The 25,667-nt window shown below is 29.2% G+C and overlaps 2 protein-coding genes across 8 annotated transcripts; both read left to right on the top strand.

The window, feature by feature from the left end:
- LOC109325583 (F-box/LRR-repeat protein At1g67190-like) lies at nt 4,339–13,055 on the top strand. Of its 5 annotated transcripts, none has more exons than XM_019558028.1 (3): nt 4,339–4,440; nt 4,632–5,546; nt 12,327–13,055. In XM_019558028.1, the coding sequence occupies exons 2-3, from the start codon at nt 4,784–4,786 to the stop codon at nt 12,821–12,823; spliced, it is 1,260 nt and encodes a 419-aa protein (XP_019413573.1). In that variant the 5' UTR covers nt 4,339–4,440; nt 4,632–4,783; the 3' UTR covers nt 12,824–13,055. The 5 variants fall into 5 exon arrangements, with proteins under 5 accessions (XP_019413573.1, XP_019413572.1, XP_019413574.1 ...); XM_019558027.1 differs by having other exon boundaries at nt 4,582–5,546; XM_019558029.1 differs by lacking the exons at nt 4,339–4,440; nt 4,632–5,546 and adding an exon at nt 11,119–11,220 and having other exon boundaries at nt 11,362–12,813; nt 12,888–13,055.
- Nucleotides 16,196–24,459, top strand: LOC109363182 (transcription factor TGA2.2-like). Of its 3 annotated transcripts, XM_019609347.1 has the most exons (14): nt 16,196–16,672; nt 16,842–16,990; nt 17,143–17,231; nt 17,599–17,675; nt 18,047–18,185; nt 18,222–18,328; nt 19,403–19,447; nt 19,585–19,644; nt 19,959–20,036; nt 20,158–20,203; nt 21,235–21,506; nt 21,748–21,969; nt 23,443–23,585; nt 24,176–24,459. In XM_019609347.1, exons 2-14 carry the CDS (start codon nt 16,878–16,880, stop codon nt 24,261–24,263), a joined length of 1,479 nt encoding a protein of 492 aa, XP_019464892.1. In that variant the 5' UTR covers nt 16,196–16,672; nt 16,842–16,877; the 3' UTR covers nt 24,264–24,459. The 3 variants fall into 3 exon arrangements, with proteins under 3 accessions (XP_019464892.1, XP_019464891.1, XP_019464890.1); XM_019609346.1 differs by having other exon boundaries at nt 18,047–18,328; nt 21,763–21,969; XM_019609345.1 differs by having other exon boundaries at nt 18,047–18,328.

Here is a 25,667-nt window from a genome sequence, read left to right as displayed (position 1 = left end):
TCTCTAAATTATCTACTCTAAGTACAAGAATCACTCAAGCATATAAAACATGGGTGAATATTATTCTATGTATTTTAGAATTTTTATTTAAGTGTGTTTCTATAAATTATCAAATATCATTAACCATAGAAATATAAACTGTAATTAATTAACTTGTATTCAGCGAACAATTCAATTTATCCCTCTATAATATTCTTTTCCAATTTTATTTAGTTTAAATGCAAAAAATATTTTTAAATTATTAATGTATTTCCATATAAATAAAATCATTAACCGAAATGATATATATAAATAAAATTTCCATATAAATATGAACAATAACATATATATGCAAAATACTTTACAACTTTCTTATCACAATTACTAAATTTTATCACTTTTTTCCTCTTCTGATTGTTAATTACTTATTTACCATTAATGGAAACAATGATTCTAAAAACAACATCATCTATATTTAAATATTGAATTTCACGCAACAAATATGGAATTAGTTTGGTATTTTTTTAGTACTATCCATGGTATTCTCTCACAATTTGAGCACAAAATTAATCTTTTCTTTTGATTACATGGTTATCACTTCCAACAAATGTCACATAATATTATCTCGAATTCTCAACACCATACCACTTCATTCCTTAAATTATTTACTCATTTGACCATCTTATAATTCGCGCATAATGTGATTATCCATTGTTTGTAATTTTGGCGTTGTAACATTAGAAACTAATTCTAATCCATGACATTAAAAACATATTTAAAGAACCAATTTAGAAAATTTGTTTAAAGGACCTACTTAAATAAAAAAATATAGGATGAACTTAAAACGGGAAAAAGGTAGACCAAACTGTTTTACCACGTAACCTTTTTCATCTCTTTTTAGTTATGCTTAGTTATTTGAATATTTTAAATATACCGTGTTGATTTATATTTGTATATTATATTTCATCAAATATATATGTATATAATAATATTATTTTTTTTGGTATTTAATTTAGTTTATAATGAGCCACAAACATACCACTACATATAAAAAATTAGAGAATATCCTTATTAATACAAAAAAAAAAAGAATAAGTAATGATATTATCTTAAAAATTATGATATAATCAAGTGACAAGCCTTATAATATATGTAATATTCATACGCGGGCAGGAATAGCTATGAACTTTTTCTACAGTAAGAATTGTCATTTTGCATATCAATTAGAGTAGGAATCGGGGACATTACATTTTTTATAAAAAAAATGTGTTAGGTGATTAATAAAAAATTATTAATTATTAATTTTTTTAATTTAGTTACATTTTTTCAATCAATTACCAAGTGATAATAACAAGTGATACATTCAAGTTCAGTTGTTCATAATTTATTGCATCCATAAATTTAAATTACAATCCGCATCATTACCGCCACAATAATTACAATTCTGTAACTGTAATTGTTAGCGCAATAGTGACCGCCATTAATTTCTCGCTAGCCATTAATTTCAACGGTTCTGTACTAAGGAGTTTCTTTGTTTTTATTCAGCATCTGAATGTTTACCCATGGTTATGCTCTCTTCTTTCCACATTCTTGCCCAATGAGGCAAGAAAGTTGCTATTTTTCACTTGATCTACACCACTTTAATTAGTAATTATGGCCATTGATGGGTCTTAAGCTCATTACTCCATTTTGCATCTCTTGCTCATCGTTTTGTGATACCTTATAGGATTAAGAAGGATATTTTTAAGTAATGATGAGACTAAGTCTTTGTTTATGTTTATGTTTTCAATAATAAAAATATAATTTTATAATAATTAAAAGAATAAAATTATAATTATATATTGTTTTTATTTGTTACTAGTAGGTTACCGGTAAGGTGATAACATATTTTGCATAAATTTATTTAAACAATATAAAGGTAATTTGTAAATTAAAAATTTATTGATGATTACCTTATAAAAGATATGTTTATGTATTTAAATGATGAATTGGAGTTATAATCAAATAACATAGTGCATAGACCTATTGTATCAAATAAAAAATGAATTACTATAAACAAAAGTTTAGAATACAATTTAATATAAGTTTTATAATACATGATAGATATTTTAGAAAACTTCTTTGTATTAGTCTAAATTCCTCAATAGTATTACAAGAGTTCCAACTTTCAACTTTATCTCATTAACATACTAAACATAATTACGTTTTATAATATTTTTAAACAAATAAAATATAACATTACCATTATACCTTTTTTATTAAAATAATTTGAATTTTCTTCTAATACCGGTTTCTCTTTTGGTGTTGTTTTTATTGGTGTCATCTTTATATATGCGTGTAAAGATACGATAGTGTTAAAATGAAGGATTTTTTTAAAACTAAACTCTTAATAATCTAAAAATAAAAACATTTGTAGATAATCAAAATGTTTATTATATAAAAAATATAAATTTGGAGTAACTATTCTTAATTTTTTTCTCATTTTTTGTATTCTTAAACTATCATTACAAAATCTAAAGTCAACCTATACATATTAACTAATTTAACTATAACTTTGATACAAAAATGAATGTTAGTATAAAATATGAGAAAAAAATGAATGAAGTGAAAGTGTGAGAGTTTTATATACTGTTAGTTTATTGTTTATCATTCATTTTTTATCATTATTGTATATTCAAAAATAATACAAATGCAAAGTGAATAATATATGAATTGTGTATAAATTTTTATACTAATAGTACATATATGTTACACTCATAAAATAAATGTTATTTTAAGCAGTAAAATACGATAAAAAGAGACCATGTCTTTATATAAATTCCTTTTCAATAAGCTTATTCTATAAATTCTTATTATTTATAGATAAAAACAATTATTGCATAGCATTTTCGTTAATTCTCGTTATTATCAGTAAATATTATTTTTTCCAATAATTTTTGTTAAGAGATTCAATATGTACATAATGCATAATAGTAATTAGTTCATTTTTTAAAATTGATCTTACATGTGATATTAATTAGACTATAATAAAAATATGGATTGGACGTGCTTATAAATATAATAGTTTTAATAAACTCAATGGTTGTGTTAATTTTTAGTAAAGGAAATTCTAAGTTCTTTATCTAATTATTTTCAATTTATATTATGTAATGTTTTGTTTATGATTATATTTTATCTTATATGATGTTGGTAATAAAAACGTGGGTTAATATGTAAATTCGTGCCTATTAACATCGTAATAATATATTGGTCGAAAATAATTTAATTATAGATACACTTATGTACACCTGAACTTATATATATCCGATCTTCAAAAATAACATTTTGGTTTTCAATTTAATCATTTTGTTAATTGGTTTTATAATCCAATTAGTTTTAGGTTCATGTTAATTACTTTACTAACTTGCCATCATATAATTATTAGTTTACTCATATTAGTGATAGAAATTTAGGAGTCTAAAAATTGAATGTAAGAATATGTAAAAATAAGTAAGTAAAAGAAAAAGCTTGGGAGAGAGGAGAAAGTTGAAGAAAGAAAGGTTTAAAAATTTCTTGCATTAAATGCAACTTAATGGAGAGAGAAAAGTTTCACTCAAAATAATGTCCCTTAGAAGCAACAAAAGTGAAGTGGTTGAAATGTTTAGTTCTGTCATTTTTTAAATCCGTTCTACAATTTTTTTTAAACAAATAAAACATGCTATTACAAATATACACCTTTAAATGCAAGTGTCAAGCATAATGAATTCGCCAACCCATTTTGCATTAATATATAGATGTAGATTACAAATATAGCCCTTTAAATGCATATTGTCAAACATAGGAATTATATTTTAATAATTGTGCTAGCCCATATTACATTAATTAATTAATATATAGAAAGAATAGAATATATATTGTATGACAATCACTTCTCCAGTAATAAACAGAATCCTTACATAAGGGTTCATGGAGTAGTCATTTTGGTTTTCATGAGATAGTTTAGGCCATCACAAATCAATTATAATGAAAAAATATCTACGAAGTGTTTCAGCCATCCATTATTGTTTCTAAAGTAAGTTAAATACTTAATATAAGATAATTTCAATTAATTTGTACATACAGATAAAAATATTTTATTTATTCTAAAAATTGATAAAATCGTAAACTTATCATCATTCAATACTGTTTATTTAATGACAATATCAATACAATACAAAATAAAATAAAATGGTCAAAACTTGTAATTAAGCTAAAGAAAAATAAAAATAAAAATAAAAATAAAAATTATATATAAAAAATGTATAGAAGGAAATTGTTAGAACGTGTTTTATTATAATAATGACGTATTGAATACATATTTTGTCATGTTTAGTTTGGTTTTAGACGCAATTCATAAGCGATAATCGTAGATTAGTGACGAATCTTTCTCCTTCTGTTTCGTTCTTCTTTATTCTCTTCCCATAACCACATTCTCAATCTCAGGTAACCCATTTCAATCTCAACCTTACCTTTCTCCCTTTATCTCCAAATAAAATCATTTTTAAAAAATATTTAGTTTCAATTCTGATTATAATTTCCCAATTCCCACTTTTACATGTTTAAATCTTATTTGAATGATAACAGAAATTGATGATGCTGTGCAATTGATTTGATTTTTTCAATCATTCATTCAGGATTGTGGTATGGTTTTGAATCTTCAATTTCACTCTTGATTTGAAGGGCTTAAAGAAATTGTCTTTCCGCCTTATTATTGCTTGGCAACAAAAGCACACAACGTATTTGATATATTGTTTGTGAGAGGGAATGTAAGTTACAACATTGTTTGATGGACCAGCTTCCTGTTGAAGTTATTGGGAACATACTGTCCCACCTAAGGGCAGCTGGTGATGTAATCGTTGCCTCTGCGACTTGCCGCAAATGGAGGGAAGCATGCTGCAAACACCTACACACCCTCTCCTTCAGCTCTAATGATTGGCCTATTTACCGCGATTTGAAGACTACCCGCCTCGAGATTTTGATCACACAAACCATTTTTCAGACATCAGGGTTGCAGGCACTCTCCATTTTGATGGAAGATGTGGATGAATTCTCAGCCTCAGCCGTTATTGCTTGGCTCATGTACACCAGGGAAAGCTTGAAGCAATTATTTTATAATGTAAAGACTATGCCTAATGTTAACATTCTTGAAATATGTGGCAGACATAAGCTGGAAATACTAGATCTGGCTCATAATTCAATCATTGGGGTTGAGCCTAATTATCAGAGGTTCCCTTGTTTGAAATATCTTTCATTGAGTTATGTCAGTATCTCAGCGTTGGATCTGCATCTTTTGGTGTCTGCCTGTCCAAAGATTGAAGTTTTGAAGCTTGTCAATCCAGAGATTGCTATGTCTGATGCACAGGTCACGGTTGAATTGAGTAGTTCAACTCTGAAGAGAGTATATGTAGAAGCAATCAGTTTGGACAAGTTTATATTGGAGGCTGATGGTATTGAATGTTTGCACTTGAAAGATTGTGCACTTGAGGTTTTTGAGCTCATTGGTAAGGGGACCTTGAAGCATTTTAAGATTGACGATGTTAGTGTTATACATCTTGATATTGGGGAGACAGCTTCCTAACTAGGGATAGCCATGAGACTATACCACAAATCACAACTAAATTAAAGTATAATATTTAGTTAGATAAAAGAGTTGGATTCTAAAGCAAACTTCAAACTGATTTGAGAGAATGATGTGAATTGTGGAATGAAATGAAGCTACATATATAAAAATTTAAAAGAATGGGAACCAAACCAATTCCAATCATGTTGTAAAAAGAAAAGGCAATTGGTTTATGGAGCAATATGATAAGAAGGAAGCAAATGTCTCTATTCTCTTCACTCAAAGCTCCGAAATTTACAATCAAACACTGTGCTTAAAGTCAAAATTCTTTCTTACAACTTGTTACAGATAAAACATAAACTCTAATAAAACATGAAGAAAAAAAAACACAAGCAAACATATACTGATCTAAACAAACACATGTTACATCAGTTACATGTTACACCCAGTTGTCAAATCTAAATCAACCCCCGTTTTTTTGAAATATTATTTATATATAACATAAATACCCATAGTTTCGTGGATCAGAGATAATACATAAAATAATAAAATAAATAGGTAAACAAAGATGAACATGCAAAAACAAAGGTAAAAAAAGAAAAGAGAGAAAATTGAGAAGAAAGACTTACAGAGAGAGAGAGAGAATTGAAAATGATGACAGGTAACAAGTATTTATATATTGAGAGAGAGAGAGAGAGAGAGAGAGAGAGAGAGAGAGAGAGAGAGATAGAGAAATAGGTTATTGGCATCATTGTTGGAGCATATGCTGAAAGGGAAGTGGATCCTCCGACCCGACCCTACCTACCTAACACTTTTATACCTAATCTTTTGTCCTTTATTACGCCTTTCACTTTCCCAAACTCAAATATTTTAGGTTGAGTAAATCACTTTTTCACTTACAACTAATTTAACGATAAAATGTTCGTTTAGTAGTACAAGACCATACTAGATTTTTAAGATCATCAGTATATTAAAAGTTTGATTCATAATAATGATTTTTGTTAAGAGAGACAATCATGCACCATAAAAGATATTAAAAATATTACAGAATGTATTATTCCCCTCATTAAGTAGTGTTTATTGTGATAATAGAATAAGTGACTTGACAAGTTATTTCTACAGTGACATTTTACATTAGAAAATTTTGTAACTCAACAAAACAATGTTATTTAGAACTTTTTCTTTTGAATTAAGACACAAAGCAAAATCGTTTTGTGTCATATTCTCTAAATTATCTACTCTAAGTACAAGAATCACTCAAGCATATAAAACATGGGTGAATATTATTCTATGTATTTTAGAATTTTTATTTAAGTGTGTTTCTATAAATTATCAAATATCATTAACCATAGAAATATAAACTGTAATTAATTAACTTGTATTCAGCGAACAATTCAATTTATCCCTCTATAATATTCTTTTCCAATTTTATTTAGTTTAAATGCAAAAAATATTTTTAAATTATTAATGTATTTCCATATAAATAAAATCATTAACCGAAATGATATATATAAATAAAATTTCCATATAAATATGAACAATAACATATATATGCAAAATACTTTACAACTTTCTTATCACAATTACTAAATTTTATCACTTTTTTCCTCTTCTGATTGTTAATTACTTATTTACCATTAATGGAAACAATGATTCTAAAAACAACATCATCTATATTTAAATATTGAATTTCACGCAACAAATATGGAATTAGTTTGGTATTTTTTTAGTACTATCCATGGTATTCTCTCACAATTTGAGCACAAAATTAATCTTTTCTTTTGATTACATGGTTATCACTTCCAACAAATGTCACATAATATTATCTCGAATTCTCAACACCATACCACTTCATTCCTTAAATTATTTACTCATTTGACCATCTTATAATTCGCGCATAATGTGATTATCCATTGTTTGTAATTTTGGCGTTGTAACATTAGAAACTAATTCTAATCCATGACATTAAAAACATATTTAAAGAACCAATTTAGAAAATTTGTTTAAAGGACCTACTTAAATAAAAAAATATAGGATGAACTTAAAACGGGAAAAAGGTAGACCAAACTGTTTTACCACGTAACCTTTTTCATCTCTTTTTAGTTATGCTTAGTTATTTGAATATTTTAAATATACCGTGTTGATTTATATTTGTATATTATATTTCATCAAATATATATGTATATAATAATATTATTTTTTTTGGTATTTAATTTAGTTTATAATGAGCCACAAACATACCACTACATATAAAAAATTAGAGAATATCCTTATTAATACAAAAAAAAAAAGAATAAGTAATGATATTATCTTAAAAATTATGATATAATCAAGTGACAAGCCTTATAATATATGTAATATTCATACGCGGGCAGGAATAGCTATGAACTTTTTCTACAGTAAGAATTGTCATTTTGCATATCAATTAGAGTAGGAATCGGGGACATTACATTTTTTATAAAAAAAATGTGTTAGGTGATTAATAAAAAATTATTAATTATTAATTTTTTTAATTTAGTTACATTTTTTCAATCAATTACCAAGTGATAATAACAAGTGATACATTCAAGTTCAGTTGTTCATAATTTATTGCATCCATAAATTTAAATTACAATCCGCATCATTACCGCCACAATAATTACAATTCTGTAACTGTAATTGTTAGCGCAATAGTGACCGCCATTAATTTCTCGCTAGCCATTAATTTCAACGGTTCTGTACTAAGGAGTTTCTTTGTTTTTATTCAGCATCTGAATGTTTACCCATGGTTATGCTCTCTTCTTTCCACATTCTTGCCCAATGAGGCAAGAAAGTTGCTATTTTTCACTTGATCTACACCACTTTAATTAGTAATTATGGCCATTGATGGGTCTTAAGCTCATTACTCCATTTTGCATCTCTTGCTCATCGTTTTGTGATACCTTATAGGATTAAGAAGGATATTTTTAAGTAATGATGAGACTAAGTCTTTGTTTATGTTTATGTTTTCAATAATAAAAATATAATTTTATAATAATTAAAAGAATAAAATTATAATTATATATTGTTTTTATTTGTTACTAGTAGGTTACCGGTAAGGTGATAACATATTTTGCATAAATTTATTTAAACAATATAAAGGTAATTTGTAAATTAAAAATTTATTGATGATTACCTTATAAAAGATATGTTTATGTATTTAAATGATGAATTGGAGTTATAATCAAATAACATAGTGCATAGACCTATTGTATCAAATAAAAAATGAATTACTATAAACAAAAGTTTAGAATACAATTTAATATAAGTTTTATAATACATGATAGATATTTTAGAAAACTTCTTTGTATTAGTCTAAATTCCTCAATAGTATTACAAGAGTTCCAACTTTCAACTTTATCTCATTAACATACTAAACATAATTACGTTTTATAATATTTTTAAACAAATAAAATATAACATTACCATTATACCTTTTTTATTAAAATAATTTGAATTTTCTTCTAATACCGGTTTCTCTTTTGGTGTTGTTTTTATTGGTGTCATCTTTATATATGCGTGTAAAGATACGATAGTGTTAAAATGAAGGATTTTTTTAAAACTAAACTCTTAATAATCTAAAAATAAAAACATTTGTAGATAATCAAAATGTTTATTATATAAAAAATATAAATTTGGAGTAACTATTCTTAATTTTTTTCTCATTTTTTGTATTCTTAAACTATCATTACAAAATCTAAAGTCAACCTATACATATTAACTAATTTAACTATAACTTTGATACAAAAATGAATGTTAGTATAAAATATGAGAAAAAAATGAATGAAGTGAAAGTGTGAGAGTTTTATATACTGTTAGTTTATTGTTTATCATTCATTTTTTATCATTATTGTATATTCAAAAATAATACAAATGCAAAGTGAATAATATATGAATTGTGTATAAATTTTTATACTAATAGTACATATATGTTACACTCATAAAATAAATGTTATTTTAAGCAGTAAAATACGATAAAAAGAGACCATGTCTTTATATAAATTCCTTTTCAATAAGCTTATTCTATAAATTCTTATTATTTATAGATAAAAACAATTATTGCATAGCATTTTCGTTAATTCTCGTTATTATCAGTAAATATTATTTTTTCCAATAATTTTTGTTAAGAGATTCAATATGTACATAATGCATAATAGTAATTAGTTCATTTTTTAAAATTGATCTTACATGTGATATTAATTAGACTATAATAAAAATATGGATTGGACGTGCTTATAAATATAATAGTTTTAATAAACTCAATGGTTGTGTTAATTTTTAGTAAAGGAAATTCTAAGTTCTTTATCTAATTATTTTCAATTTATATTATGTAATGTTTTGTTTATGATTATATTTTATCTTATATGATGTTGGTAATAAAAACGTGGGTTAATATGTAAATTCGTGCCTATTAACATCGTAATAATATATTGGTCGAAAATAATTTAATTATAGATACACTTATGTACACCTGAACTTATATATATCCGATCTTCAAAAATAACATTTTGGTTTTCAATTTAATCATTTTGTTAATTGGTTTTATAATCCAATTAGTTTTAGGTTCATGTTAATTACTTTACTAACTTGCCATCATATAATTATTAGTTTACTCATATTAGTGATAGAAATTTAGGAGTCTAAAAATTGAATGTAAGAATATGTAAAAATAAGTAAGTAAAAGAAAAAGCTTGGGAGAGAGGAGAAAGTTGAAGAAAGAAAGGTTTAAAAATTTCTTGCATTAAATGCAACTTAATGGAGAGAGAAAAGTTTCACTCAAAATAATGTCCCTTAGAAGCAACAAAAGTGAAGTGGTTGAAATGTTTAGTTCTGTCATTTTTTAAATCCGTTCTACAATTTTTTTTAAACAAATAAAACATGCTATTACAAATATACACCTTTAAATGCAAGTGTCAAGCATAATGAATTCGCCAACCCATTTTGCATTAATATATAGATGTAGATTACAAATATAGCCCTTTAAATGCATATTGTCAAACATAGGAATTATATTTTAATAATTGTGCTAGCCCATATTACATTAATTAATTAATATATAGAAAGAATAGAATATATATTGTATGACAATCACTTCTCCAGTAATAAACAGAATCCTTACATAAGGGTTCATGGAGTAGTCATTTTGGTTTTCATGAGATAGTTTAGGCCATCACAAATCAATTATAATGAAAAAATATCTACGAAGTGTTTCAGCCATCCATTATTGTTTCTAAAGTAAGTTAAATACTTAATATAAGATAATTTCAATTAATTTGTACATACAGATAAAAATATTTTATTTATTCTAAAAATTGATAAAATCGTAAACTTATCATCATTCAATACTGTTTATTTAATGACAATATCAATACAATACAAAATAAAATAAAATGGTCAAAACTTGTAATTAAGCTAAAGAAAAATAAAAATAAAAATAAAAATAAAAATTATATATAAAAAATGTATAGAAGGAAATTGTTAGAACGTGTTTTATTATAATAATGACGTATTGAATACATATTTTGTCATGTTTAGTTTGGTTTTAGACGCAATTCATAAGCGATAATCGTAGATTAGTGACGAATCTTTCTCCTTCTGTTTCGTTCTTCTTTATTCTCTTCCCATAACCACATTCTCAATCTCAGGTAACCCATTTCAATCTCAACCTTACCTTTCTCCCTTTATCTCCAAATAAAATCATTTTTAAAAAATATTTAGTTTCAATTCTGATTATAATTTCCCAATTCCCACTTTTACATGTTTAAATCTTATTTGAATGATAACAGAAATTGATGATGCTGTGCAATTGATTTGATTTTTTCAATCATTCATTCAGGATTGTGGTATGGTTTTGAATCTTCAATTTCACTCTTGATTTGAAGGGCTTAAAGAAATTGTCTTTCCGCCTTATTATTGCTTGGCAACAAAAGCACACAACGTATTTGATATATTGTTTGTGAGAGGGAATGTAAGTTACAACATTGTTTGATGGACCAGCTTCCTGTTGAAGTTATTGGGAACATACTGTCCCACCTAAGGGCAGCTGGTGATGTAATCGTTGCCTCTGCGACTTGCCGCAAATGGAGGGAAGCATGCTGCAAACACCTACACACCCTCTCCTTCAGCTCTAATGATTGGCCTATTTACCGCGATTTGAAGACTACCCGCCTCGAGATTTTGATCACACAAACCATTTTTCAGACATCAGGGTTGCAGGCACTCTCCATTTTGATGGAAGATGTGGATGAATTCTCAGCCTCAGCCGTTATTGCTTGGCTCATGTACACCAGGGAAAGCTTGAAGCAATTATTTTATAATGTAAAGACTATGCCTAATGTTAACATTCTTGAAATATGTGGCAGACATAAGCTGGAAATACTAGATCTGGCTCATAATTCAATCATTGGGGTTGAGCCTAATTATCAGAGGTTCCCTTGTTTGAAATATCTTTCATTGAGTTATGTCAGTATCTCAGCGTTGGATCTGCATCTTTTGGTGTCTGCCTGTCCAAAGATTGAAGTTTTGAAGCTTGTCAATCCAGAGATTGCTATGTCTGATGCACAGGTCACGGTTGAATTGAGTAGTTCAACTCTGAAGAGAGTATATGTAGAAGCAATCAGTTTGGACAAGTTTATATTGGAGGCTGATGGTATTGAATGTTTGCACTTGAAAGATTGTGCACTTGAGGTTTTTGAGCTCATTGGTAAGGGGACCTTGAAGCATTTTAAGATTGACGATGTTAGTGTTATACATCTTGATATTGGGGAGACAGTTGAGAATCTTGAGATTGTGGATATCAGCAACTTCACAATTATATGGCCGAAATTCTACCAGATGATTTCAAGATCGTCGAATTTAAAGAGGCTCCGGCTTTGGGATGTGATGTTTGACGACGAGGATGAGATTGTAGATTTAGAAACAATTGCTGCTTGCTTTCCACACCTGAGCCATTTATCTCTAAGTTACGATGTCAGAGATGGAGTGCTTCACTATGGTTTACAAGGTTCTTCCTGTCTGGAGAATGTTGTTGTCTTGGAGCTTGGCTGGACTGTGATCAATGACCTTTTCTCCCACTGGGTTGAGGGGCTGCTTAAGCGATGCCCGAATCTCAAGAAGTTGGTCATTCACGGGGTAGTTTCAGAGGCTAAGACTGATGAAGAATGCCAAATGTTAGCCAATTTCACAACATCCATGGTTAAGCTGATGAGGAGATTCACACATGTAGATCCACATTTTAAGTATGAATAGGATTCTGCTATATGGCTTATTATAAATCATTTTTTTGGGTCTAATTGTGTAGGCATATTTGCAGGTAACTTAAAGAATTGAAGAGTTTATGCGCCACTTTTAAGTTATTTATTGGTTGGAAGCTTTATTTAAAATTTGTGTGACTGACCTAGAATGATGGTAGACATTCAGGACTTTGATAATGTCTCAGCAAAGAGAAAAGTGATTAATTAGTCCGGAAAGTTTACACTGAGATGTGTTTTGGAAATCTTAATCTTATAATTGACTAATTTTTTTACCATTCCAATGGATTCACTTTTGAGGGAAGGGATGAGTTGTAATGGTGAGTAGTGAGTAATTACATTGAAGAGCCTTCAAAGCAAGGTATTTACTTTGAGTCCTGAACATTCTGTGTTTTCGAAATTGTTAGATCCAAGACGTTTTCTCGTCCTCTTCCTTCTCCCATGCATCATTGCTGGCCACTTGCTCAAAGATATTGAGTTTGAAGTTCATATTTTAACTGATTTTTCATTAGTGTAATGTATATTACTGATGGAAAGCATTTTTTCTCAGATATATGTTCTGCAATTGGAGAACATATTGGTTAGTGTGATGCATTCTTAGTTTCTATGTTTTTGCTCTTCCACTTTGTGATTGTTGGTTTGTTTATCTGCACTTTCTGAGATAGCACCATAATCACTCATACCCTAAAATTCATGTTGCCTGACTTACATTGAATGGTGGTGACATCTATCATTTTCACCAAGATAAGTCGCCGCTGGTTAATATAAAACAAATGCTTTCAATTTACTTGACCAGCTACCATGGCAACTAGATGAAGGGGCTATGGCTGAACCAACTTGTCAATGGAGTTAAGCGGAACTAAGTAATTTATCGATGTTCTCAATGCTTCTACTTGATTGACAAGTTGATCTAAGTAGTTTTTTTAGTACTACTAAGAATATTCTCTCACCTTTTGGGCAAAAAACTAATTCATTTTGGGATATGTGGTCCTCATAACAAGTGTCGCTCACATGAATCGAATCATCAATCTTTTGATCTTTTATGGAAATATAGTATGGTCTTACACTACTAGACCAACGCCTTATTAGTTTATCTAAATAGTTTGAAATAAAAATGACGGGGTCAACATGCTAGAGATGCCAATGAAACAAAAATGAAATTAAAAAAAAAATAGTTGCATAAATATTATGCTAAATATTACAATTTCATTTGTTAAGATGAAACTCGAGTGAAATATAAGTAACACTGTAATAGGTTCTCTTGATTTTTCGGACATGCCATAAACATTGAACGGTACATGCCTTTATCATGTTGATGAAATTTGTCGTGTAACTTTTGTTGAATTCAATCACGTGAACTACTCAAAATTCAATTGCGTTTCATGTTTATTTATTGTTCAACGAAAAAATCTTCTAATCTTAACTAACATTTGTACTGTGAGCAAACCCTATAGGCCTATACCATGGATAAGTCATATTCTCCTCACATATTTCCTTAGTAGTGATCAATACCAACATGACAACGTATTCAATACATTATTCTGTTGGACCATATATGTGTTGGGGTTCCATTTTAAAATTATTGCCTTCCCCACTTTCAATAATTGGCTTATTAAAGCTATGGTCTACTATTTCATCAAAAGAGAAAAAAATTGTAGTACATGGAATAATATCTATTTGATCAGCAAATGACCATTCACCTATAAAGAATGAAATATCAATGGTTACACAAACTACTCAAAATCAGTATTGATGAAAAAGTATATCCTCAGACAATAAAATTATTAAAGAATTAAAGAATGCACTTTTAGTTACTTGCTTAGATGACAAGTAATGACTTAACATAATAGTTGAACACAATCAATTGTGGAATTATTTCTAGCCATAATTAATTTGATCTAGACCAATCACCTCTTTGGTGATGGAAACAATTGAGTTCAAAGAATTACGGCTAAAGATAATGTCAGATTCATGGAATGATCTTATGTTTAAAACTTGCACAAAAACATTTCCATGTGAAGAACATATGTCTATATAGTATATTTGGAACAATTGTGTATATACTTGAAATACGTATTGACATAACCGTTGAAAGTATATATATATTTTTTTGGTATTAACAAGGGTATTTATATGGGTAAGGAACTAATCCTTTTGAGGTCTGTGAATGTCCATCTCAACAAGTATCACTCATAAGAATCAAATTTTTGATCTTTGGTCATCCTGAGAATCTAGTAGAATATTACACTACTAGACTACCAACATATTGTGGGTGGAAGTATTTATATTTTGAGAAAACCCACTTTTTTTAAAGACCAATCATTGGATGATAAAGGAATAATTGGTAGGAACTTGGAAGGTATTAGACGAGCACAAAATATAATATTTGATTTTACCTCTTTATAAGATAGATAGGGTACACTGCCTAAAAGTTTTCATTATCTCTCTGCCTGTCTCTTCTTTATTTGCATATAGTATATAGTATATAGTATATAGTATATAGTATATATTACTCAATATATTTGTTCCTCAATAATGTTGGTCCTGAACATAAGACAAAATGTTTGAGAGTTAAGCTACAAGAGAAACTACATCTAATGAAGGATTTATGGTACTGATTAGAAACTTGAAATTAAATTTCAAGCAATTCATGATTGTCTTGTTTAGTATAATGTTATACAAACATGTCTATAAGTAGAAAGGAATCTTGATGTGGCATGGTTTTAGGTGATGACAGGGAATGGATGTTGACCTATCAACAAAGAGGATAATACCAAACAAATCCATCTCAGAGCTGTGATTAAATACACAAAGTGGGTATTATTGTGGAATATTATTCTAATGTTTTGGTTGAAATGGTATTAGCACAAGTTTATGATGTGATGTGCAAAAGATTTCACTTACTACTACGACTCTTAGTTGATGTAAAAATATGAAATCTATCACCTTTAGGTATAAAAGGATAAAGATTAAAATACTTTTAAACCTTTCTTTTTTGGTCTTTTTATGACATCTTTAATAAGGGGAAAAAACAGACAATTTGTCTCATGTTGATATTGTGATGAATTTATTAGACTCATACTGGATTTCAGGTTGAATTTATAGTTAAGTAAATATGTATGACTTTTTTCCTTGTAAGTACATGCAGCCCTTAGGGAACCAGAACCAATAAGAAAACACAGGTGGTTATAGGAGAGAGAGTAATGGATCGGGATAATCTGTTCTGAACGGTATCTCATTTTATATCTCTGACCAATCATATATTGCCACATAAATAAAATAAATTTTTAAAAATAAAAAATATCATTCTAATTAGCTCGAAACAGGAGATAAGACACCGTTTAGGATAAAGAATATCTGTCCTAGTGGAGTATGAGTTAGTGTTTCTAGTGATTTTCTGAGAGGACCCTACCCTTCCAATTTTATTAATTTCTATAGTATTTATTCAATTTATATTTATATTTCAGAACCATTTCAAACTGTTAAAGCTCAAAGATCCTTAGACAAGTTTTCAAGTTGTTATTAGGACAAGATTTTGGGGTACCACACTAGCACCAAAGAATGAGTTCCTGAATCTGAAATAGTTTGTACTAGGGACAGTGATAAAGCAAGCCAAACATACTTATCAATCAGGTTTCTTCATAGAGAAGGAGAAAGAGAGAGATAGAGACACTCCATAAAAGATAAAAAAAGTTATAAAGAGAGAGCATGTATGAGAAAAAGACTTGACCCACTTGTTGTGGCAACTTATATATTGCTTTGACAAGAAAGCTTTGATCTTTCCCTCCTCTGTGAACTTGTCCATATAGGATCCTTTTTTCCCTGAAATATTCCAAAGAAAACTAAGGTAAACACATGGCTTTTCTGATTTTTCATGCATATAACTATACATATATGAAATTTTGTTATAGACACAAGCACAAACATGTAAGTTTTGATCATATTCTTCAGCTCTGGCAATCAAGTTTTTCCCTTGTGAATTGAGTTTCTGCTAAATGAAAACCTTTGAGTTTCAGCTTCAGGGAAGATGAGAAAAATCTGAATAGCTTTGCATGGATAATCAAAGAATAGGACAAATGGGGTTATCTGAGTCAGGACCATCAAGTCACCATGTCCCTTATGGAGTTCTTCATCATGGGATTAATATTCCTACATCAAGCTTAATGTATTCTTCAATAATCTCTACATATAATACCTACAACTTTTCTGTCATACATAACTAAATTCCAATTCTATATATATTTTTTATATGGTGTTCTCTCATTTTAACAAATTTACTTTATTCTAATTCCATGTTATTAATTTTTTGTTTCTTAGGAATCAAGGGTCTGCTTTTGATTTTAGAGAGCTAGAAGAGGCAATGGTTCTGCAAGGAATTAAAACTAGAAATGATGAAGCAAAAGCATGTATGTACATATTTCCCTTTCCATGGTTTACCCTTTTTCTGACATTACATAAGCACAACCAACTCTTTCCAAAAAAGCATAGAAAGAAAAATGGTGCTGAGAGGTTTGAATATGTCTAAAGAGTGCTGAGTTAAGGGAAGTTACCATTTCCAATACCATAATGATTCTGAGGCCATACACTTGGATAGCATGGGGTTACAATATTGGAAACATTACTTCCCTTGCATGATTTTCTTTCTGATTCTCTCCATAACTGCTGAAAAGGAGATATTAGGTTCCTCCATCTTTTGTTTGATATAAATTGTAAAATCCTTAGGCCTTTATTTTTGGTTGATCCTTTGAGATTTTGCTTTTGTGATTCTTGCAGCTTTATTCACAGGCAAGCCTGCAGCTACACTGGAAATGTTCCCTTCATGGCCAATGAGATTTCACCAAACCCCTAGAGTACTAGTCTCTCTCTAACTCACTCATTTCTCTATGTTTGACCAATAAATCCATATACATAGAGATGCTTTAATTGTACTTGTAGAACCTTCAAGTACAACAAAATCACAATCTTCTTTTAATTTTTCTCTTTTCATTTTGAGAAGTACATGGTTCAATTTTAGTCCCTCCTTTTCTAAGCTTAGTAAAATTTCAATCCCTTCCATATATATAAAGATGCTTTGTAATACTTTGTTCAATGAAATCACAATCACAATCACAATCTTAACCTTAATTCATTTCTTTTCATTTTGAGAAGTATATGATTAATACCACCTTTTCATGCAAAAAATGACACACTTTTGGTGTTTGGTATGTTAAATAAAATACAGGGAAGTTCAAAATCAAGAGGGGAAAGCACTGATTCAGGATCAGGTATAAACACTATTTGTTCAAGCAAAACAACTGAGCCACCACAATTTGAAACAGAATCTCCAATAAGTAAAAAGGCATCTTCTTCAGATCAACATCATCAGGCTTTTGATCAGCATCATCATCATATGCAACAAAGACAGAACCAACTTCAACAACAAGACATCATGACAATTGTTGCCTCAAGAACAAGCCCATCATCACAGAATCAATCAGCTGCAAAAACAACAATACAGGATAAGGTTCTTAATACAAACAACTATTGTTTTCAGTTTTCATATTTATGTCTCAGTTCTCTCTTACCATGTCTCCAAAAACACACACAAAGTACTTAGACTTATTAAATAATGTAACTATTAGTTTACTAGTTTTTGGGCCTCTTTCTCTATTTTTTTTCTTCCTTCTGTGCATATATCTTCACAAAAGAACAGCACAGATCCCAACAACTCTCAGAAAATCAAATCAACAGAGAGTCTTCCTGATTCCTGAAGGATTTTCTGATGAACTTCTGACAAGAAATATTAGAGAGAGAAATAGAGAGTAACGTGACAAAAAGACTAACAAAAATACAAAGTGAGAATCTTTTCAGTACAAATCATATTTTTTTGTACAACTAAATTTCACAGTGAGTTTTTTACGAGTCTAACAAGATATCATATATTTTTACATAAGTGAGATTCAATAAAGCTAAAGTGAGTATATAAATTTATAAACTTGTGAAAAGGAATATGCTCAGGATGTCAAATCCACATCCACATTATAAATAGCAGAAGTGTTTGAGTACTTATCAATGTTAATAGTGACCCAAACCCACTTCTCTGAAGAACACTTGGTGTTTTCTTTCTCCCAAGTTACTCACACACACACACCAAAACAATGGTAAATGATGATGCTTTTTGTTATCCATATCATGTTGATGATTGCATGACTCTTCAAGAGAAATGGCCCAATAAGGAGCCTTTGCATTCAGAAATGCTTCCTAGATATTCTGTGAGCACTCTGATATTCATTTTTATCTTACATTCTTGGTTCAAAGTATAGCATCTATGTAATTGCTTTTAACAACTTCAATTCTTTAAAGCTAGGATATGGAGTTGAGTAATGTTGAAAAACTTTTTTCTCATTTCCCTCCTTGATTTATTTAGCATTTAAAATGCTACTGCATGGCTACATTTTTCTGGCTTTCTAGTCCCATATTCTAAACTTAGCTTAGCAATTTAACATTTGAGTTTACCACTCTACTTTCTAGCTTTTCCCCTATGAAATAATCTATTTTATCACTTAAAAAAGTAACTTTTGGGTTATTTCTATTGCAGAGGAAGGGAGCTAGTTCCACATCAGAAAAGCCACTTGATGCAAAGGTTTTGAATAACACACACACTGAACATATATTTATTTACACTATACTATATATTATATTCCAAAGTATTTTTATTCTATGGTTTTTTCATGTACATATAAAATCTAAGTAAAGATTTTCCTGTTTATTTGGTTACAGACACTGAGACGTTTAGCACAGAACAGAGAGGCAGCAAAGAAAAGCCGTCTGAGGAAAAAGGTGTGTCCCATCACATATTCTACTTTACAAATATAGTTAGTTGATTATAAATAGTTTATGTCTATATTATCTACATGTATCACCTATTCACAACTGTGTCTCATTTCCTGTTTCGAGCCAATGATATATCGATACACGATTAAAGAATCTTTTTGAAAACAAAAAGTAATATTCTAATTGACTCGAGATATGAAATGAGACACCATTCGAAACAGATGATATTTGTCCATATATTATAATGAAAAGTGGGACCTTAAAAAACTATGTGGAATGTGGTTGTTGGTGCTGCATTTTCCTTCCCTGTATTGGAACAGGCTTATGTGCAGCAACTAGAGTCAAGTAGATTAAAGCTTAACCAACTCGAACAAGACCTTCAAAGAGCACGTTCTCAGGTATAAGACAAACACACATATAATATATACTGCTATTATTACTGCATATTGCATTTTTATAAAAAAAATTCCAATTTATTTGTTAACTTCTGATTATTATTATGTGCTGTATAATTTATAGGGAATGTTATTGGGTTGTGGTGGTACTGGTGGAAATATAAGCTCTGGTGAGTGTAGCTTTTGTATATTTGTATTTTATTTTCTAAAGGTAGTTTCATTTTCTAATTCCTTAATCTGCATAAGATAATTTTTTACCTAAGGTATTATATTGGACATTAGAAAAGTTGGGATAATGAATACCTGAAAGATTTTGTTGTGGCAATATTTTAATTCTTATGACTTTTTTTTGTATACTTTAGAGAATGGAAAATGAAACAAATAAATAACAGTCTATGGTCAGTATTTGTTATTCGTTGTTATGTGCACGTAACCACTTCTTTTTGTGAAATATTAATATTTTAAAAATCCAAAAATAAAAGTCAGATTTTGATATTGAGAACCCCTTTGAAAATTAATAATAAGCTGCAGAAGTCTCTGAATTTGACCAAAATCTGAGGCCTAATTCGTGCTTGAATCTCGTAATAAAATGACTAGACACAAAAATTATCAACCATTATTTAAATATGATGGTCTAGCATATTAAAATATAATGAAGATAATCTACCAAAAAATATAATGAATATAGAAAACTCTACGACCTTTACTGAGTACATATATAAAAGCTACTTTCTGTGCTTTAACTTTTCAATGATTGATTGATCCACAAAAATTGTTCTTTTCCACTTTTAGTAAAAGAATAGGCCTTTAAGATTTTTAATAAAAATTTAGAACAAATAATAATAATATCCACAGGAAATGCACTATGGGATGAAAAAGAAAAAGCATTATAACATATATGCGTTAAGATTAATCCATCCATTTATATTAATAATAATATAAATAAAAAATATGAACTCATTCATTTGGTCACAAGAGGATTAATAAAAAATGTTCTTAGGACTGTTTCATTCCGAGACATACTTGCACTGAATATCAATTCACAACAAAATTTTAATTTCAACACTATATCATATATATACATATTGACCCAAAAAATTGATGCCATATCATATAGTAAATGGAGCAATATTATATTTATTAATAAATTAGCAACTAGTAACAAGTGGAACATATTTTTGTTCTTGTATTATTATTATAGGAGCTGCAATGTTTGACATGGAGTATAGTAGATGGTTAGAAGATGACCACCGGCTGATGGCTGAGCTCCGGACGGGGCTACAGGCGGCGGTATCGGACAACGAGCTGAGAGTGATAGTAGATGGATATCTTGGTCACTATGATGAGATATTCCGGCTGAAAGGGGTGGTTGCTAAAACAGATGTATTTCACCTTATTAATGGTATGTGGAGGTCACAAGCTGAACGTTGCTTCCTATGGATTGGTGGTTTTAGACCCTCAGACCTAATCACTGTATGTATATAATTCTTTCCATGCATGCATTTTTTTTAGTATAGAGTCGGAGAACTGGTTTCGAACTGAAACCTGATTTTTGGTTGGAAATCAGTTCTACGACTTATAGTTATTATTTTATTGACTATGCCATCAAATGGATTCCAATGTTGTTCCAAAAAACTTGGCACTATTTAGTATTTAACACTAAAATTACAATTTTACTAAGTTTTATTTACATAAAATTTGTTATTGGTGATAGATGTTGATACAACAGTTGGAGCCACTAGCGGAGCAGCAGATAATGGGAATGTATGGGCTCCGCCATTCATCACACCAAGCGGAGGAAGCTCTCTCTCAAGGCCTTGAACAGCTCCAGCAGTCTCTCATTGAAACCATCTCCGGCGGCCCAGTCGTAGACGGTGTCCAACAGATGATGGTCGCCATGGGCAAGCTTTCCAACCTTGAAGGCTTTGTACGTCAGGTAATTCAAAATCTTTCATCATTATATATCTCAGTCATCATAATTATGTTCACAATATTATAGTTTTGTTGTCTCTCCGATTTGTTAGCACACCAACTATATTTTGCAATCATAATCACACTTTAAAACACTACTAAATACACAAATATAAATTATATATATTTTGGATAAAGAAAAAAATGGGTTGAAGGAAAATTATCATATTATTGAATTGATTGGTCACATTATCGAAAATAATACACATTTTTAAGCACACAATTTGGTGGGGAGGTTGACGTAAAGCCTCCTCAGGTGACATCTGTGTCAAAGTTATTTTGTAACATAGTTTCTATTTGACTAATGATATATGAAAGAGAGCATTGATTATGTTTTTGTCAAAATTAGATTTGAATTATACAATCCTTACCAACAACCTCTCACTTTATTTTTCAAATACCATTTGGTTTCAAAGAAGTTTTATAGTTGAAGATGGCCATTGGAAAACCATTCAATTGACTACTTTTATTTTTTTTGATAATCAATATTTTAGAAATAGAGAAGAGAAGAAAAGTGTAAAAAATAAATTTTCTCTTAATATAATCTATCCATATTTTTTTTATGAGTATTCCTTACACACTTTGGCCACTGATAAAACGAGTCTTTAGATTGTTCACCAAAAAATTATCTGCCTTTAGTTATTTGATAAGCATCATGGTCTGGTAGACTTGATCTGTCTCAATTCCATCAAGGCCAAGCTATCAATTTCTTTCTATATATAAAAACATTTAACAACTTAATAATTTCTTATAATTAACAGGGTTGACTTTAGATCACCAACTATTTTTTGCCACGTATTTTAAAATATACTATCATAACCTTTATATTCTTTATGGGCACTTTAGTTTATTATATTTTGCTACTAGGGTGCATGCATGTTCATCAAAATTTTGAGTGCTATTGACATCTTGTATTCTAGTTTAGTTTTTCCATCTTAAAATGTTCCAATCAGAATTATGTACCTAAAAAAAAAAAAATGTTCCAATCAGAAGTTGGTTTTAGACAGTGATGGCTGGATGTGTTTAATCATAAACATTTGGTAGACTTATCATCAATATTTTAAAAACTAAAGTACGAAATGATTTGTAATAAAATAAAACCGAGATTTACAAAAAGAATACATAATATTTTTAGTCTGCCTTAATTGCTAATATATAAGACAAGCTCATGAGTTTCAACCCTTTTGAAAGCATGGTGCTGTTGTCCATGTATTCCTGGAGTATGGACCCATCTCAATTCTTATATGCTAGTTGGGGTTTGATTATTATTTCTACTTTATATTATATATAAATTGACTATTGAATCAGATATGATACTCTTCTATGACTAGCTAGATTGTTTTGTTTTGTTACCTTGGCTTATTATTTGATTAATCTATATATATATATATATATATATCCTCATCACTCAATAATTAAGTTTGTTATTGAATTAAAGGCTGATAATTTGAGACAACAAAGCCTCCATCAAATATGTCGATTATTGACAATTCGTCAAGCAGCAAGGTGTTTTCTTGTCATTGGAGAATACTATGCTCGTCTTCGAGCCCTTAGTTCTCTTTGGGCATCAAGGCCACGAGAGTAAGACCCTAAAAAATTAACCTACATAATTTTACTTCATTTAAATTTTTAGTCTTTATTTTTTTAGAGATAAATTTCTATATTTTACCCATTTAGACTTTGAGTATAACATTGAAGAATTTTTCAGATAAGTAATTTTAATAGTTAACTATTATATTATGCAAATTCTCCCCCTTCTAAATAAAAAAAAGGATCATATGTTTTTTATTTCATAAGACATTGAATGTAATTTTTTATTTAATATACTCCATTTATTTAGGAGGAGATTTGTAGACTGAAATAAAATACTATGAGGATGTACTGATGTAGTGTTACTCCATATTTTTACTCATTTGGGTTTTAATCCGTATAGATTTTATTCATGAAGTAATCAAACTTTCTTTTTTTAATTAAATATTGATGTTTATTAGTTTTAATTATTAGGGTATCAAGGACCAAAACTTAAATGAGTGGAACTATAGAGATTAATTATTTAGCACCTAAGAAATAAATTTATTTTAAATATTTGTAACTTCTAAATTTGCACCATACATTAAATTATAATGAAAATAAAAAATGTGATATTCATTTCCTTTGGTGTATTCAAACAGGACCATGATGGTGGATGATAACTCATGTCAAACAACCACCGACTTGCAAATGGTTCAATCTTCTCAAAATCATTTCCCAAGTTTCTGAGATGTGTGTCATTTTGGAGAAACAATTATTGGATTAGAAGGAAAAGGTGGCAGCATCATTGAGAAGAATATATATATATATTTTCTTTCTTTTTTTCTTGTGGTGTCTTTATGTTTTGTTGTAAATGGATTTAGAGTTTTATGTGCATGGTGAGGAAGCTTCAACTTTTTACTTATAAAAGATTAGTCATGGAAAAGGTACAAGTGACTGTGACCTTATAAAAGATGCATGTAGATTTTAGATGCTATCTTCTAAGGTAAGAGTAGTGAATGCTAAGCATATAATCATATATAACTTTAAAATTATTTAAGGCATTGATTAGTATGACAGCATAACCATGTTACAAATTAAAAACTAAAAATCACATGCAATTATGTTGAAGTAAAATTCAATAGTTAAGAACACTCTTATTCCTATTATTGAATTGGTGATTCTATATATAATGTGAGGGTGAATATTTTCTTAAATCTTATTTGGAGAAGCTGAACACCCTCTCATCTTATGTTGCACTTGAGATTGAAAGAGAATTTTAATTAAGGCATGTGGATTAAATGCATTCATATAAGCTTTTTTTTAATGTAATTTAAGGACACATACATGTTACTTCATAAGTTTTTAGCCCCATCAAAGGATGCTATTACCTTAAATTGATGCAGTCATGTTCCACAATTTAACCAAGTGAGTTTTTGAAATGTTTGAAGGAACCATAAGCCCCTCAGTAGTTATGAAGAAACTAATGTGTGGCTAGGGCTATATAGTCCCATGCAATATGACACACAAGTTCATAATTATAAGTGTCATGTTCCTATTCATCATACAATAATTTCTTGAAAGTGAGGTTGTTGAGTTGCATTTATATACTAGTAGCTTAAGTGGAGTATTACTATAATATATGGAGAGGAGACAAATAGAAAGAAGAGGATATGAATTAAGGACATGAGTTCTGTGTCTCTTCATTTATATGAAGTGGTTTCAAACTAAATTGGATTAATTTATTTAAAAAGGAAGACAAGGGAATTGTGTGCAGTTAAACGGTTCGATTACGTGCATGTGTCTTAAGACAAGGATATGATGTATTAAATGACGTTTATTAATTAAAAAAATTAAATATTTATTATTTTTTTTCTATTTTTCCTTCAATATTGTTAGTATGAGACAATTTGAAATAATAAACTTTATTTCGAGTAGGATTATATTAAGTAACATATGTCCTATTTAATGAGGATTTAGCAGGAGCCTTATATTCGGTTGTTAAGAATTTTCAGCAACCTCCAATAGGCTATGGCAATAGAAATTGGTTAACATGATTGGTGATCCTAATTTTTTTACTTAGAAATTCTGGACCCACCATGATGATTTATTTATTTTGATAGTTGTGTTAGTTTGGACCGGGGCTTTGTGTAC

This window comes from Lupinus angustifolius, chromosome LG13, assembly GCF_001865875.1.
Source record: "Lupinus angustifolius cultivar Tanjil chromosome LG13, LupAngTanjil_v1.0, whole genome shotgun sequence".
Lineage (NCBI taxonomy): Eukaryota > Viridiplantae > Streptophyta > Magnoliopsida > Fabales > Fabaceae > Lupinus > Lupinus angustifolius.
The sequence above is the reverse complement of the archived record's forward strand: the minus strand, read 5'-3'. Positions and strand labels throughout refer to the sequence as shown.